A 17,337-nucleotide genomic window follows, 5' to 3' on the forward strand; every position below is an offset into this window, starting at 1 on the left:
GCAGTTCCATTATCCAAAGAAAGTGGTGTATAGATGTGGTAGAAATGCTTCTTGTCCGTGGTATGTAAATTCCGATACGAGTTCATATTTTGTCATTGCAAATGGAAATTGTGGAGACGTAGATTCCATATACATATATATATATATATATATATATATATATATACATATACACACACTCACACACACACGCACATACATATGCTGTATGATGGGGTGTGGAGTGTACGTTGATGGGCCGGCTATCATCTGTCAAGATGAACCAATCATCATCTATATACACATTTATATACATCTATACTATAAAAGGCAAATCTACTCTGTGTGTGTGTATGTTTAAAATTCATACATTTACACAATTCAAAATTTCTTCGATTAAACAATCGCAATTAATATTCTAAATACAATAAGTTAGGTCACTGCGTCATTTTTTCACTCCAAAAATTTCCTAATAATGAATAAAATCCGTAAAACTACAGGAGTAAAGATTTTCTCCCTAATAAAATCTAATTTCCTCTTTCTAATACAAATCCTTTTAACTCCTACTTCCTCTGATGAACCTTTACGAAAAATCAAACAACAAATACAAAAAGAAAGGAAGGAGAAAAAGAAAATTATCAAAACTGAAACAATCACATTTCGATACTGTAATGACAGATACATACAAAATTACTTTGCCCCTCTAAAATTAACTATTTCTATTCCTCTTACACATCGTTTCAATTGCTACTTTCTCTTACAAACGATCCAAGAAAAAAGACAAACAAACGAAGGGGAGTGAGAGTCAAATAAACAGACACACTGCCAATCATACGTAAATACACACATATATATGTACCTATGGTTACCAATGACCTCATTCTAAGAGAAACGAAAGAAAAAGAGTCAAATAAATATTTTCCCCTGTAACACAATGTCATTTCCTCTTTCTATAACAACTTTCACCTTTTATTCCGCACATGAAATGCCACCTATACACTTACATACAAATACACAGATACATGCAAATACCTGTCACTTACAAGAAGCTGCGATCAGATTCCTACATCCATTTGCGTGATGGCATCAATAATGACGTTGACCCAAGAAACATCGGCAAAATGTGCATTCTCCCCTCAACATATACAGGGGGGCCACGATACATGCACGAGCGAACACAAGACGCTATGACTTTCGTTCGGCACTATGGACGCCCTGATTTATTCATCACGTTTACATGTAACCCTAAGTGGATTGAGGTAACACGGGAACTTCTCCCACACCAGCAGTACTGCCATCGGCATGATCTTATTGCCAGGATTTTCAAGCAGAAGCTGACTAGGCTAATTGATTTCATAAAAAAAGGGCAGGTGTTTGGCCTTGTTAAGTGTCACATGTATACTGTTGAGTGGCAGAAGAAAGGGTTGCCACACGCACACATTTTGGTTTGGTTTGTCACCAAAATAGACCCTACACTTATAGATGAAATCATCAAAGCAGAAATCCCAAACCCCACTGTTGACCGACAGCTGTACGACATTGTCAAGGCACACATGGTGCATGGTCCGTGCGGTCCCGGTTTTCAAAAATTCTCCTCATGCCACAAAGACCATGTGTGCACTAAACGATACCCAAAGAGTTTCGTGGACGAGACCCAGACCGCTGGTGATGGATATCCACTGTACAGACGAAGGCGGCCTGAGAATGGGGGATTCACTATAACCTTACGGGGTCATCAAGTTGATAATAGATGGGTGATCCCATACTGTCCATTACTGATGACAATTTTCAACGCTCCTATAAATGTGGAGTTCTGTCATTCAGTACTTATGTTAACAAGGGTTCGGACGCTGCCATGTTCGGCCTTCAAAAAGACAATAGCATGGACGAGGTGTCGCAGTACTTGGCACGTCAATATATAAGCAGTGGTGAAGCTTTTTGGCGGATATTCAGGTTTCCGCTTCACCAAAGGAACCCCGCCATCATACAACTCGCGGTTCATTTGGAAAACGGCCAGCGGACTTATTTTACTGAACAGACTGCTACTCAATTGGCGGCCAATCGAAAAGAAACAAGTTTGACTGGTTTTTTTAGGCTTTGCCAAATTGACACATTTGCCAAAACGCTTTTATACCCTCAGGTTCCGTCCTACTATGTGTGGTCAAAGAACACTTGGGTGCGTAGGAAGTCAGGTCAGGATGTTCAAGGACATCTCGGTGTCAAGTTTAACAGTTGTCTAGGAAGAGTGTACACTGTGCCTCCCCACCAGCATGAGTGTTTTCACCTTCACCTTCTCCTTCATGACGTTGTCGGCCCACAAAGCTTTCAAGACATAAGAACTGTTGACAGTGAATTATGTGACACTTTCCGCGAAGCCTGCTTCAGGCGCGGACTTTTGGAGGACGATTCACAATGGGCCGCCACTATGGCGGAGGGCGTTTTGTTAAAATCCCCTAAAAGACTAAGATCGCTTTTCGCTATTCTACTCCTATGGTGCAACTTGGGTGATCCCGCCTCTTTATGGCTGACCTACAAAAATTACATGTCTAAAGATTTCCTGCATCAGGTTCACTTGCTAAATCCATCAATCGACGTCGAGTACAGTGACCTCATTTACAACAGAGCGCTGCTTGAAATCGAAGATACTGTTCTCAATATGGGCGGGAGTGCGTTGCCAGTGTATGGACTACCTTCAACAAACCGGGAACGCCCAAACACACTGTCTTCCGATTTGCTGCGTGAGACATGTTATAATGTTGACGAACTTGCCCAGTACATAGCGAACAATGAGCCAAAGCTCCTTCCAGAACAGAAGTCCGCTTACAACTCCGTTATTAATTCTGTCCGGGACAAAGCTGGGGGGATTTTCTTCCTCGACGCTCCTGCAGGAACTGGCAAAACTTTTGTCACAAAATTAATATTGGCTGAGATTAGGCGAACACAAGGCATTGCCTTAGCTGTGGCATCATCTGCAATTGCTGCTACTTTGTTGCCAGGCGGCAGGACAGCTCACTCCACTTTCAACCTTCCGCTTGACTTAGCGAAGATGGACACACCAATTTGCAACATCAGTAACAGCTTAGATCAGGCAGAAGTGTTCAGATGATGCAAGCTTATCGTTTGGGATGAATGTCTTAAGTCATCTGCATTGCTAAGACATTGTTACAATTGTGAGAACAATAAAACAGCTTTTTCAGGGCCACCTCACATTCTATTGTTACCCACTTCTCAGAGTGCTGCAATGCTCTAGGCAAGGCTTTCTGTCCAGTTGCAAATTGATTGGTTGGTTTTCAACTTATAGCAATCTTTCCCTCAATAATCATAATTGAGTAGAATCATCAACAGTACTTTAAAACAATTAAGCCCCGAGCAACGCCGGGCACTTCTGCTAGTATATCTATAAATATATAGTTTTAGGGAAACTTAATTTAATTTTAATTTTTATAAATTGATTTTAATTGAGTTTTTACCTGTAATTTTGGATTTTCATCCCTAATATTATTATACATATATAAATATACATATACACATATATACATATACACATATATACATATACACACACGCGCGCGCGCACACGCACACACACACATATATGGTTACAATTGTGTCGTGTAATAGCACTGTCAGGATTCGGTGGCCCTCTTTCGTGCAGCACCCCCACCCTAAGGTGATTGAAATAGTGCTTTACGTAGCACCTGCTGTCTCAGATTAAGTGTTAATGATATTTATTTAGCTGATTATTTCCTGAAGGAAAAAACGCAATAATTAAACTCATTGAAATAAAACACAAAACGAAGGATTCGAAGAAAGCATGTAATAAAACTGATATCGTTTTACCTTTAAATTACAGACATTTGTCATTATTTCCATAATTGATGCAAGTGGTCTCCGCTTCTTTTGCCAATGTATTACATATCATTTGAATCATTAATGAGACGGACTGTAACTGAAATAGGTGTGTACGGGAATATATATGAATGCGAGTGCGTGTGTGTGCGCGCGTCAGTATGTGCGTGTGTGTGTTGATATGTCTGTGTAGAAAGAGAGAGGGAGAGAGAGAGAGAGAGAGAGAGAGAGAGAGAGAGAAAGAGAGAGAAAGAGATAGAGAGAGAGAGAAAGAGACAAATAGGCAGATAGACAGAAGAAGAGCGAGGTAAATAGACAAAGTAGGGAGAAAACTTTCAAGATGTTCTGTAACAAATCAAAGAAAATTAACATATCTCACACATTTTATTATTTCATGAAATGTTTGCAATCGAAAAGATGTTCCCTATATATAGCCATATATACTCTCTGTGAGTGTGTGTGTGGGGGGGGGGGGCGTGTGTGTGTCTGCACATATGCATGTGTGAATGTATATATGTATTGCGAGAGAGAGAGAGAGAGTGAGACAGACAGACAAACAGACAAAAAGAAAGACAGAGTAATAGTGAAAAACAAATGAACAAAAACAGAGAGTTTTAGCAATTAATATTTCAGTAAAGAGTTTGTGACCGAGTTTTATTGAAATTTTACATTAAAATTAGTGATTCGGGGATAAACGGGTAGTTCGGGTTGATTGGTTAGAAGGAAAGAGTACATAACTTGCAACTTCCAAACGAGCAAACATCTGCCTCTACAGGAAAACAGGAAGCCTGCAATTGGTTGTGTAATGAGTAAAAAGTGAAACTTTAGATATTTCACTGGATATAATCTACAGTGTTTTTGTGTTTAGAAACTACTCTTTTTTAGATATGTGAAGTACAGACATGTGTGAGAAATACACCTGGGCCTAGTATAGCACGTAAGCAGCTGTTTGGAGTTAAGTAATGTTGACTGTTGTCCTAAATATAAGTCGTAGAACCCTTCTCGTGAAGGCCGAGTGATATTTAATCTAGTAACAATTATATCATGTTTTCAATTTTTATGATTATGAAATCCGTAGTAGTTCAGTTGTTTCATTGATTTAATCAGATTCCAGCACACTTCACCAGAGCGCAATTTTGTGTAATGACAATTTAAATGCTTAACCATCAGTGGTACTATTTTGCGTTGAAGACGAGTATTATTATGCAATATAAAACAAATGAGGATTTTAACGCTATGTTATGTTTCATCTCTATGAAAACGCCAATAGCGATCATTATCAGTATTAACAAGACTATTGTATTGCACATTTAGACATTATTTTACACCATAGTTCTATTAATTACAAAATAATTCGTTTGACGCACCCCCACCCAAAAAAAAAAAAATTCTGACTATATTTATTTTAGCTGCGCTTGAAATATGTTCATTAAGTGAATACATACGTATTACTTGTGAAAATATCTTATGATATTCCACATGTGTTTTATATCACATATCAAATCATCATCATCATCATCATCATCACCATCATCGTCATCACCATCATCAGCATCATAATCATCATCATCATCATCATCATCATCATCATCATCACCATCATCATCACCACCACCACCACCACCATCATCATCATCATCACCACCATCATCATCACAATCATCATCATCATCATCACCATCACCATCACCATCATCCTCATCGTCGTCGTCGTCGTCGTCCCCCATTGCAATGGCAATAAACTGAATCACTACTGGTATTACACCAGCACATAACGGGTGTCTACCTTCTCACATTTCATTATTAGCTTTGTTGTTAATGGAAGCTAATGAGAACATGCAAAAAGGGAATAAGGAAACGTCTAGATAGAATAGAGACAGCTGATGAAGGGATATTCCAAGTGGCTTTCCGTTTTCCTATGTGTTCGTTCCGTTGTCTGTAGTTTATTGTTCTAACGTCCTGTACCCTGATATGCATGTATATACACATGTAGATGTAAGTATGTACATATATGTGTGTATACATGTATATATATTCTTTGTATTATATATATATATATATATATATATATATATATATTCATTTTATACACGTATTCATCGTTTTTAAATGCGTTTCTGCTGAAATATACTCGTATATATACATTTATATACATTCACAATCATATAAATAAATATATATATATATATGTGTGTGTGCGTGTGTGTGTGTGTGTGTGTGTGTGTGTGTGTGTGTGATATTAATTTTGATATTTTGATTTAAAAGCAAGGGATTAGCTTAATTAGTATTTTATCGTCAAATATTTCCTTCCGTTTAATAGTTCTTTCAACATTTTCTAGATCGTTAGTTGTGTAAGAGTACGACAACACTTTACGCTTGACCAGACCCTAAACTTAGATATATCCTGAAATCTGTCGGTGTAAGCAGAGATTTCCGGCCTTCATATAACATATAGGAGGTTATCTGATTCTGGTTTTATCAGCTAAGAAGTGGGAAGGAGAGGTGGAATTCAACGAAAGGAGGGAAGTATAGGCGTTCGTGAAAGAAATTTATAAGACTGGGACTGAGTAATTGAGAAATGAAAAGAAAGAGAGCGAGAGAAAGAAAAAGAGTGAAATGGTAAAATAAAATACGTTAGCAGCAATACATGCAAAGGGAAAGAGTATAGGGATCCGATAAAAGAGATGTTTAGAAGGAAGATTGCAGAAAATGTGAAAGAAGAGAATGTTAGGTTAATAAAGAAGTGAAAAATAAGTAAATTAAAGAAAAAGAGAAAGCATGCTTTGGAGTAGAAAGAGAGAAAATGTCAGGAGGATAGTGAGAAAGAAATGGACAAGAGTAAAAGGTTATGTTGTAAATACAGTTATCAAAACTAAGTTTTATTTGAAGCATTAACAAATTAATGTCCACCACGGTTGTTTATGTTCACTTTATAGAATTAATAGAGTAAACTTCCTCTCACGTTGTAAACGGGTGCTACAAGGTAACTCATATTTCAGCGGGCTAACACAGTTGCGGAATTTCTTACAGCAAAAAGAAAAAGAAAAACGAAAAAACAAAAACAACCCCTACTAACATAACAACAAGGACAACAACCAAAGCAGACTGTATTAATTATTGCCAACTGTTTCAATCGGTTGTACCTATTAAACACTTGAGGGTATTGGATAAATAGTAAGGTTTCCTTTCCTTTCTTCACTCTTGAATACGTTTATGTCATCCCTAATTAAACTCTGTGTAATTAGTCACATTGAAGCCTGTTTGAACGGAAACAACTAGTTACAACTTAATGTAAAATTTCTTACATCAACTACACTTCTTTTTAAATAGCCGCTCATATTCCTTGTCAAGATGTAAAAAAACAAAAGACCTTATATAGGTGAACAAGCTCCAAGCTTGCTTGCTATGGTGCGCTTGGGAAATATTTATAGAATTGATTTACTTCTTGCTTAAGGTTGCATGGGCACGACTATTGTTCATCCAACATTATTAATCCACTCAAGTACATAACATAGGACTTTGCTTAACTTCAATCCTTAATTATTTCGAAAATGTTTAAACTTAAATCATAGCATATATAATCGGGGAACTACTCCAATCACTCCCTAAAATTACAAGTCTTGTATCCAAATTTGAAATCATTATTATTAATATCTACTTAATACAATATATTGTGATATCTATGTCTGTAAGGGAGGCATAGATATTAATGTGCTGAATAGTGATTAATTTCTGTTGGTTAATGACCAATTTCAAATCATTCTAGTCATCTACGGCAGCATATCTTCATCTTTTACTCGTTGCAAATTATATTATGCAAGAAAAATTTATACAGGTTCAATAGGTCCAGGGTACATAAAAACACAATTAACTGGATTTGCAGTGATGACAACAACAAATAGACTTTTCACTTTGTATATTGGAGTGATGATTTTAGATGAGGACTAAAATATAATAAGTAGTGCAGGCTATTGGCCAATAAATATTATTACTTCAGTAAAAATATAAAAAAAAGTTTTATTCTATTTAGTACGGCTTGAGGAACAATAGATCGGCACCTAGAAAGTACATCTCCAATACACAGGTCTAGGTAACATATTGATTAACAGATGATCAGCAGTTGGCTAATCGTACAAATCTCACTTCTACACCCAACAGATATTGTCCCAGGGACAATATTCAAGAGCTGACACAGGCGGTATGATATTGTCGCTGCCTTTACAGAGAAGACGTGAAGAAACAGGGCATATATCGCAAACATCTTGTCCAACACTCTAGCAAATCTGCCAGTCCTCCCCTCACAGGGATAAAATTCAATGTTGGCCTCCGTGGATCTGAACATAGAAAACGCAGAGTCCTAACAAACAACTTCAGTCAATCTATTCAATGCTTCAGATAATAACTCTAATAAATTCCCAGTAACTTCATATATTGATAAAGCATTGTGACTATTACTTTAAATGTTGGGAATAGTGCATTGGCAGAGTAGCAACAGCATCGGACCAAATACGTTAATGCACATAATTAAGTACCTTTACAGTTGTATATTTAAGAGATGAGGAATTATGTACATTATTTACATTTGATGGATATTTGTCCCAATCTTTGTTGTTAACACAACGTTTCGGCTGATATACCCGCCAGCCTTCATCAGGTGTCTTGGGAAAATTTCGAGCCTGGCTTCTCATTTCTAAGGTATTTTTCGATGTTATTATTATTATTATCATTATTATTATTATTATTATTATTATTATTTTATGTTTGACTTTTGTTTTGCATTTGTACAAGTTGGATCCAAGTCTCACCCAGAGACCTCAAGAGACAACAAGTTAGAAGTTCATGTAGGTGTTATGCCTAGGGTACCATATATTTGGATTTGTACAGTTTTGTTCAAGTGAATGTTTAAGAAACCATAAGAAAATTATGTGTTTGCTTTAAAATTTGAGATCACATAGACAGTATTTTACGTAGGATATGGGCAGTTCCCATGAGCACTATTTTTTGAACTTCAGCCATTTTGGGGTTTCCTGGAATCTGATCTAGGTAGTAATCAGCCCGTTTCACTGTCATTCCCAGGGCACCTATGACAATAGGTATTGTTTTTGTCTTCAGATTCCACATTTTGCTAATTATTATTATTATTATTATTATTATTATTATTATTATTATTATTATTATTATTATTATTATTCAGGTCACTGCCTGGAATCGAACACGGGCATATGGCGTAGTGGTTAAGAGCGCGGGCTACTAACGCCAAGATTCCGAGTTCGATTCCAGGCAGTGACCTGAATAACAATAACAGCAACAACAACAACAACAATAATAATAATAATAATAATAATAATAATAATGATAATAATAATAATAATAATAATAACAACAACAACATCGAAAAATACCTTAAGAATGAGATCCCAGGTTCGAAATTTCCCCAAGTTACCTGATGAAGGCTGGCGAGTATATTAGCCGAAACGTTGTGTTAACAACAAACAAGATGAGGACAAATATTCCGTCAAATGTAAATAATGTAAATAATTTTAGTACCTTTGCGATCTGAGGTCAAATACTGTCGCTCTCAGCACTAGATATGTACAAGCCAAATACTAAGGTTAGTTTAATTAAAACTAACCATCTACCGAAAATGTACGACCTTTTCCAGTATAAGTAATCGATAAATGTAGAAGGAACAAGGTGGAGATGAAAAAAACGGTGAAGAAACCTGAACAGATGAGATTTATGGTTGAATAAAAGTGCTACGTCTTATCTATATTATATATACTTCCATGAAACCTAAAATGTGAAGTTGTAAGATATCGTGGAAATAAGGTCAGCAGAAAAAAATAGGTATTTTGAATTGAATGAGGTATTGACTCTAGAAAACTGAAAAAATTATTTTCAATCGAGAAGTTATTTCCAGCAGAAGATAGGTCTGGCACATAGTCAACTGAATAAAACTATCAAGGAGACACAGCAGCTGAAACTATGTCAAGGTGAAGACTTGTTCATTCCTCGCTGCACCACTCAGACGAAGCGTAAAAGGTAAGCGGCTTGGCATTTGCAACTCCGAGATGACTTCTGACCATACAGAAGTGTTTCCAGCATTGCAATGGATTTAGACGAGCTTGCAAAGCTTCTGAGTAGCCCTTGTAATTCTTGCATGGGGCAAAGCATCTCTGATATTTCTTCGAACTATATATATATATATATATGTAACAACAGGTGGAAAATAACTGTGAAGTGTTTTCTCGCAAATAATTTATCATCAGAACGATGACTTTTTCATAAATATACTCTAAAATGTGTTTTATTTAACTTTACATTTCATATATTTTCTAAGAAATAAGAATGTGTAGAAAGATATTTTACTTAATAAAATAACAAACATACATGTTTTTCAATTTCTATTTACTAATTAGATATTAATACTTCATTAAAAGCATTGGGACTCTGAAAGAAAGATCTATTCGGGTTGATGTCTTTTTTTTTATATTATGATTGGCTCTAGGTAAACCGATCAACCTGGGACCAGCTGGAAAATCACTGATCATACAAAACGGACATGTACATTATATAATTATTATTGTTTGTACATATGTTTGTCTGTTTAAGACAATCTCTATATATTTTTCCTTTCCTTTCTTCTAAAATATTTGGCGTGTGAATCATGAAAGACTTAGCTCATGTTTCTAGCATGTCATTTGATTCCGTTAACATCCTTCATTGGTTCACGTTCTGTGCAGTATTTATTCATCTCCATTACATACAAATTTAAGAATAGCTTTAAAAAATTCATCACCAATTATAAATAAATAAATAAGTAATTAAATAAATAAAGTTCTATAGCATATTTCAAATCTCGACATATCTGCTGGGAATTCATTTCATTCTGTATTCGGTAATTTAACTTTCATAAGAACATATAATTCATATAATCTGTTTACTTTGATTGGACATTCATTCCGTATAATTATAGCAAAGTAATTGGAAGTTGAAACTATATGATTTTCCCCTCAGGCTTTAACGATATAAGCAAAGTGAAGTAGCTTTTTGATCAGATTTTAAAGTATTTACTGAGGTCAACTTGAACTTGATGCTTTTTGTATATAGTTACTATACTATGTTTAGTAACGTTAGGTTAGTGAGTGCCAGAGTTGATAGAGCGTAAAAAAATGTACCTTGCGGTGTATTATATATATATATATATATATATATATATATATATATATATATATATATATATATATATATATATATATATATATATATATATATATATATATATATATATATATATGTATATATGTATATATACATATATATGTATGTATATATATATATTCATATTTATAATTATATATGTATATACATATATATATATATGTATATGTATGTATATATGTGTATATATACATACATCGAAACGCCTAGTTTAGAATAGAGGCAGCTGATGAAGGAAAAGTTCCATAAGAGGCTCGTCTGTTTTCCTATGCGTTCGTTTTGTTGTCTGTAAACGAAGTTCATTTTGTGCTTTATGTTTCCTTTCCTTTTTCTGACGTCCGTACCCGGATATACATCTATATATACATGTAGATGTAGGTATGTACATAGATGTATGTATCCATGCATATGCTCATATATCATTTGTATTATATATATATATATATATATATATATATATATATATATATATATATATATATATATATATATATATATATATATACATATCGAGCAAGCTATCGAATGTAGTTATGCTATACACCGCTGGTCACAATGCTCTTTCCATCAACTGATGCGACATTGCTGGCTAGGAGGGCAGGCCAATTATCTTTCATAATGGAACATCCGTCCGCTGCACGGTTACCGATTTACAGTTGAATGAACGGTAGCATCATGAAATATACATGCATACACAGAGAGAGAGAGAGAGAGAGAGAGAGAGAGAGAGAGAGAGAAAGAGAGAGTGAGACAGAGAGGGAGAGGATTACATATATCTACAAAGATACATACATGTATAATATTTATGTTTGTTTGTCTTGTTTTACTTTGACCCTCGCCACCATATAATAACCTGTGTTCGTTTGTGTATGTCCCCATAACTTAACGGTTCTGCAAAAGGCAACCGACGTAACAGGTTCCGAACTTAAAAATAAAATCTAGCGATCGATTTGTTCGACTAAACCCATCAATGTGTCCAAGCGTAGCCGCTGTCCAATTACTGAAACAATTAAAAGATGCATTTCTGATGACTACATACACACATACATACACACATACATACACACATACATACATTCATGCATGCATGCATACATACATACATACATGCATAGATACATACACACATATACATAATACATACTTACATATACACACAAACGTACACACATATATAGCTATATGTATATATTTATGTATACTAAAAATTAAGGATTCGAAGAAACAAATTTCATACGCTCCCCGCCCAGTGCGTAGCTGTCGAGAAAAACCGTGGTTCATGTTTGCATGTGATTTCACTGTAGTTCTGAAAATCTAAGAAATGCAGTGGTGGAGTTTTTGTATAAAATTTGACCATACAAGAGAAGTGAAGTGAGAGAATGGATGTTTATCCCATTAGTCAACAACTGTTTCGTAATATATGTTACTTGCATAAGTGACGCAACATCGTCCGGCACACATATAAATGTAAAATATGAATGTATATCTACATCCATAAATACAATTTGGCTGTGACATAACGAACAGACTACACTTCAAAGCATTTCAAGTCGGGTTAAAGTACTAGAATCTGCTATGAATAGTAATTAGTTTCATTTTCCTCCAATTTCGATTTCAACCATGACCCCTCTAGACACGATTTCAAGTTACAGAGAAGTCAGTGCAAAGGTTATGCATTTAAATACAAACACACATGTACTCAATACATACACTTCTCTGAAGTTTTTCAGAAGTTACTTATAAACTATAATTATTGTTAGCTATTATAAATTGCAGAAAAATATAAAACAAGTAATAATAATAATAATAATAACGGTTTCAAATTTTGGCACAAGGCCAGCAAGCAAGGGACTGGATATGTCGATTACATCGACCCCAGTGTTCAACTGGTACTTATTTTATTGACCCCAAAAGGATGAAAGGCAAGGTCACCTTCTACGGAGTTTGAACTCAGGATGTAAAGACGGACGAAATGCCGCTAAGCACTACGCCCGTCGTGCTAACGATTCTGCCAACTCACTGCATTAACAACAACAACAGCAACAACAACAGCAACAACAACAACAACAATAATAATAATAATAATAATAGTGATTATTTTGATGATGATGATGATGATGATGATGATGATGATGATGATGATGATGGCGGTGAAAACAAATAACACTATCATAATGATAATTCACTTGTTTGCCACCAGGTTGACTTATATTTGGGGTAAGATTTCTAGTGGTCCAATCTAGTGTTATATGGCGTAGAGTGAAATAGATTTCAAAGTTAGTCCGGCGTAATTTGGATCGATTTCCTCGTGATTCACTGTAATCCGAGCGCAAATTTTAACTCACCGGGGGATAAGTGGAATGGAAGGTAATTTGAAATCGCTACACCGGCATCATTTGAGAAAAGAAAAGAAAATCACTTTTGACTTTGTTGGTATGGCTGTTTTATATGTTATGTGTCTTAGAATATAATCATTTAGTACTTGCTATTTCTAGCATAATAAACGACTAGAGGTAGACTACTCTTGAGTTTGTTTAAAAAAGATAAATTAAGACTGCGATAAAATATAGGAAGAATATTTACTGAGCGTGTGAGTATAATTAGACGAATAAAAAATACAAAGGAGAATTATGTGTAACAGATAAAAATTACACAAATTGAGAATCAAACGTGTAAATATCATTTAGCGGTGAGCACTAAACCGCCCGGAGGGCTGTCAATTTGCTGGTGTATGAAAGGACGGAAATGGTAAAAGTGAAAGAGAGAAGAAAAAGAGACGAAAATAGCACAAATAAAAAATGTAGATTGACGAGTCGAACAGAATACAGAACTGACAGATGGATGCTTGGACCAATAAATACTTAGGACAAAAAAAACAAATTTGCTCCCCATACATAAAGAGAAAAAGATACAAAAGACAGAATAAAAAGTGAATGCATTTTATTCATTTGGAAAAATAAAAAAAAGTAAATATCAACATATGCATATGTATGTATGTACGTATCCATGTGTATGTGTGTGTACGTGTGTACGTGCGTGTGCGAGTGTGTGTATGCATCTATATAACCAAATGAAAGCTGTGCACATAAATGAAATATATGCCAAACCAAACATACGTATATACACGCACGCAAGCACGCATACATGCATGCGCGCGCGCACACATAAAATTCACACATACACACACACATACATACGCGTTGATAGCACCAACAAAACCAAAGCAAAACGTCGAAGTAAAGGAAAGACAAATCTAGAATGTACTATAAAAAAAATGTCAAACTTCTTTTCAGCTGGAACAAGATAAATTAATTTATATGAGAGCAGGTGGCAACTGATCAAAATGCCAGTCGGGATATTCCGGTCAAATAAAAGAGCTCAAAATTTATTCAAATCTATTTTAATGGACAAACGGAGGGGAAAAAATTGGTTCTTTCATTTTATTGTATTATATATTTTACTGTCTGTGTGCTTTTTTTTTCATTTGTAGAAAAAAAAAAGAAAAACAGAAGAATACAAAACGTTTCACAAAATAAGAATATAAACACACAAATAAAATGACAACAACAAAAAAAATACTAGGAGAAAGCTATTGAGGAATTCGTTCAAACGCATACATACATGAATTTATACGCAAATCCGATTCATGTAAAAATATTTATCTAGCGATGCATGTATGCATGTGTGTCTGTGTTCATCTCTACACGCGCACACATACTCACACATTTATATGTATACATACACACACACACGCGCACACACACACACGCATACTCACACATTTATATGTATACATACACACACACACACACACACATATATATATATGTATGTGGGCGCGCATGTGTGTGCATATGTGTGTAGTTCTTCAGCTTGTCCACAGCGCCAGTTAAAACAAGTAACACTAAAATTTTACTAATATTACACACGCATACATGTGCATACATACATACATACAGACAGACAGACAGACAGACATGTATACATGCACACATACGCACATATGTATGTATGAATAATCACCTAATTTTCTCTAAAGGATATACAAATGTATAAAACAATAACTAATTTTACGAAAAGAACCACTTATTACTAGAGTTTAAGATGTACTGAATGTAAAAATATAAACAATAAACGTAATATAAAGATAAAAAATAAAAAGTGTCTGTCATTGCAAAGATTCACTTGAAACACACTTCTCGAACTTGGTGTTTTTATATGTAATCAGCATTCTTGATATCTATCGTGGACCGCATCAAACTCTCAAACTATAGTCATACGTCGGTCAGATGTCATATCTTTTATACTATACTACACAAATGCTACGCACATGCACATACATACAAACGCACACAAACACACACACATGCACACATTCATACTCACGCTTCTGCAATTAACGGGCGAGCACTGCTATTAGTATTTCCTTATTCATTACATTAAAAGTAAAGCCGATCCCGTGCGACGATTGCTGTTGCATGAAACCGGAATTGTGAGAAAAAAATTTGTTTACATGTAAGGAACCATTCTATTTATTTTATACTTCATATCTACATTGATACCCGTCCAAAATTCATAATTGTAATCGATATTCAATCCTAGATTAACCTTTGTTTCTACATAACTGTATATGTATAACTGCATATGTATAAACATATGTCTGAGGATATCTTTACTTAATTAAGCTGTTAACTACATCGTCTAATGTCATAAAATCTGAATATTCCTACCTAGGTCATCTATAAAACGAAATATGTGTTATACATAGGATCATTGCGATCAACAGTCAATATATCATTCTACCCTGACAGTGATTTTTCTCGAAATTTAGCGAATCAAATGGACACAACTGTAGATTGCATGTATGTGTGCAGGTGAGTGTGTGCGCACCGTTGCGTGTGTGAGCGTGTATGAGGGTGCGTGTGTGCATGAATGTGTAGGCTTTGCAGCTACAAGGTTCATGGCTTGAACCGACTGCGTGGCTTTTGCAATTGCCACTTTCCGTAGTATAGACGAAAGTATTTAAGCATTAACTGTGCCCATTACTAACATACGTGTTGCGTGTGTATATATGTGTGCGTATTTGTATACATACATACATACATACATACATACATACATATGTATATAATATATATAATATAACCAAAAGGATCGATTCTTGAAGAGTCTACATACCTTCACTGTCGTTTTTCCCTGCTATTTTGGTGATGATTTTTTGAGTTAGCTTACCAATTATTTTTGTTGGTAGTTAATTTATAATATATATATATATGCATGCAAATTTACAGAAGTATACACGCATACTCTGTCTGTTTTGGCTATATGAAGTCTCTCGTCTAATTTACAAGTACATTTACGGGTATCAATCATCTTATCCAGAGGTTCTTTACCACAGCTGTACTCCTTCCATGAAGCTAGGAAGGACGTGAAATCTTCACTCCACCCATTGCATAGATTTATCCTGTTAGTCAAAGATACAGCCATTTCAAAGCCACATTTTGTCACATTGTTTCTGGATGAAGAGTGATTCATGTATATGTATATGTATGTATAAATGCTTGCATGTGAGAGTGTGACAAATCACGCTCACGCGCGCGCGTTTGGACTCTGTTAGAAACACACACATATCGATTTCTAACATTTATATAAGGCCACAATATATGGACAGGCGTTACATGAGTTCTGTATTCGACATGGGATAGCTGAACGGCGAGGATATCATTTGCAGGATTTGAACTGGGTACTTAAAAGACTGGAACAATAACCCAATGCATTACTATCGGGATTCTACCCATGCACGGCGATTACGTGCACATTTTAAAATACACACAAATACACACATACATACACCCACACAAAACACACACACACACACACATACGTGCATGCACAGACATATAGGTTTGAGCTTCATATACGTGTAAGCGCGCGCAAGCATATTCGTATGCAGGTGCACGTTTTTATTAAACATGCAGATTTGTGATTATGCGTTTTGTGTGATGTGTGTTTGACTGTACTTAAGTGTGTGTGTGCGTGTGTGTGTGCGTGTGCGTGCGCGTGCGGGTGTTGTGTGTGTGCGAGTGTTGTGTGTGTGTTTGTGTTTGTGTGTGTGGGCTTGTGTTTGTAATTATATTTCTGTTATATATGAGCTGAATATCCGTTTCTATTTACTCCATATATAAATATATACATGTATATGCATATATATATATATATATATATATATATATATATATATATATATATATATATATATATATATTCATACATCTGTAAACGTATGTT

General features: G+C 35.2%; 1 protein-coding gene across 1 annotated transcript; it reads left to right on the top strand.

Annotated features, from left to right (window-relative positions):
* Positions 1-1,729: 1,729 nt before the first annotated feature.
* Positions 1,730-3,085, top strand: LOC149137610 (uncharacterized). The gene has a single exon (XM_089345850.1). The coding sequence runs from the start codon at positions 1,730-1,732 to the stop codon at positions 3,083-3,085; it is 1,356 nt and encodes a 451-aa protein (XP_089201976.1).
* Positions 3,086-17,337: the final 14,252 nt, after the last annotated feature.

Source organism: Octopus bimaculoides, chromosome 1, assembly GCF_046866305.1.
Source record: "Octopus bimaculoides isolate indiv1 chromosome 1, ASM4686630v1, whole genome shotgun sequence".
NCBI classification, from domain to species: domain Eukaryota; kingdom Metazoa; phylum Mollusca; class Cephalopoda; order Octopoda; family Octopodidae; genus Octopus; species Octopus bimaculoides.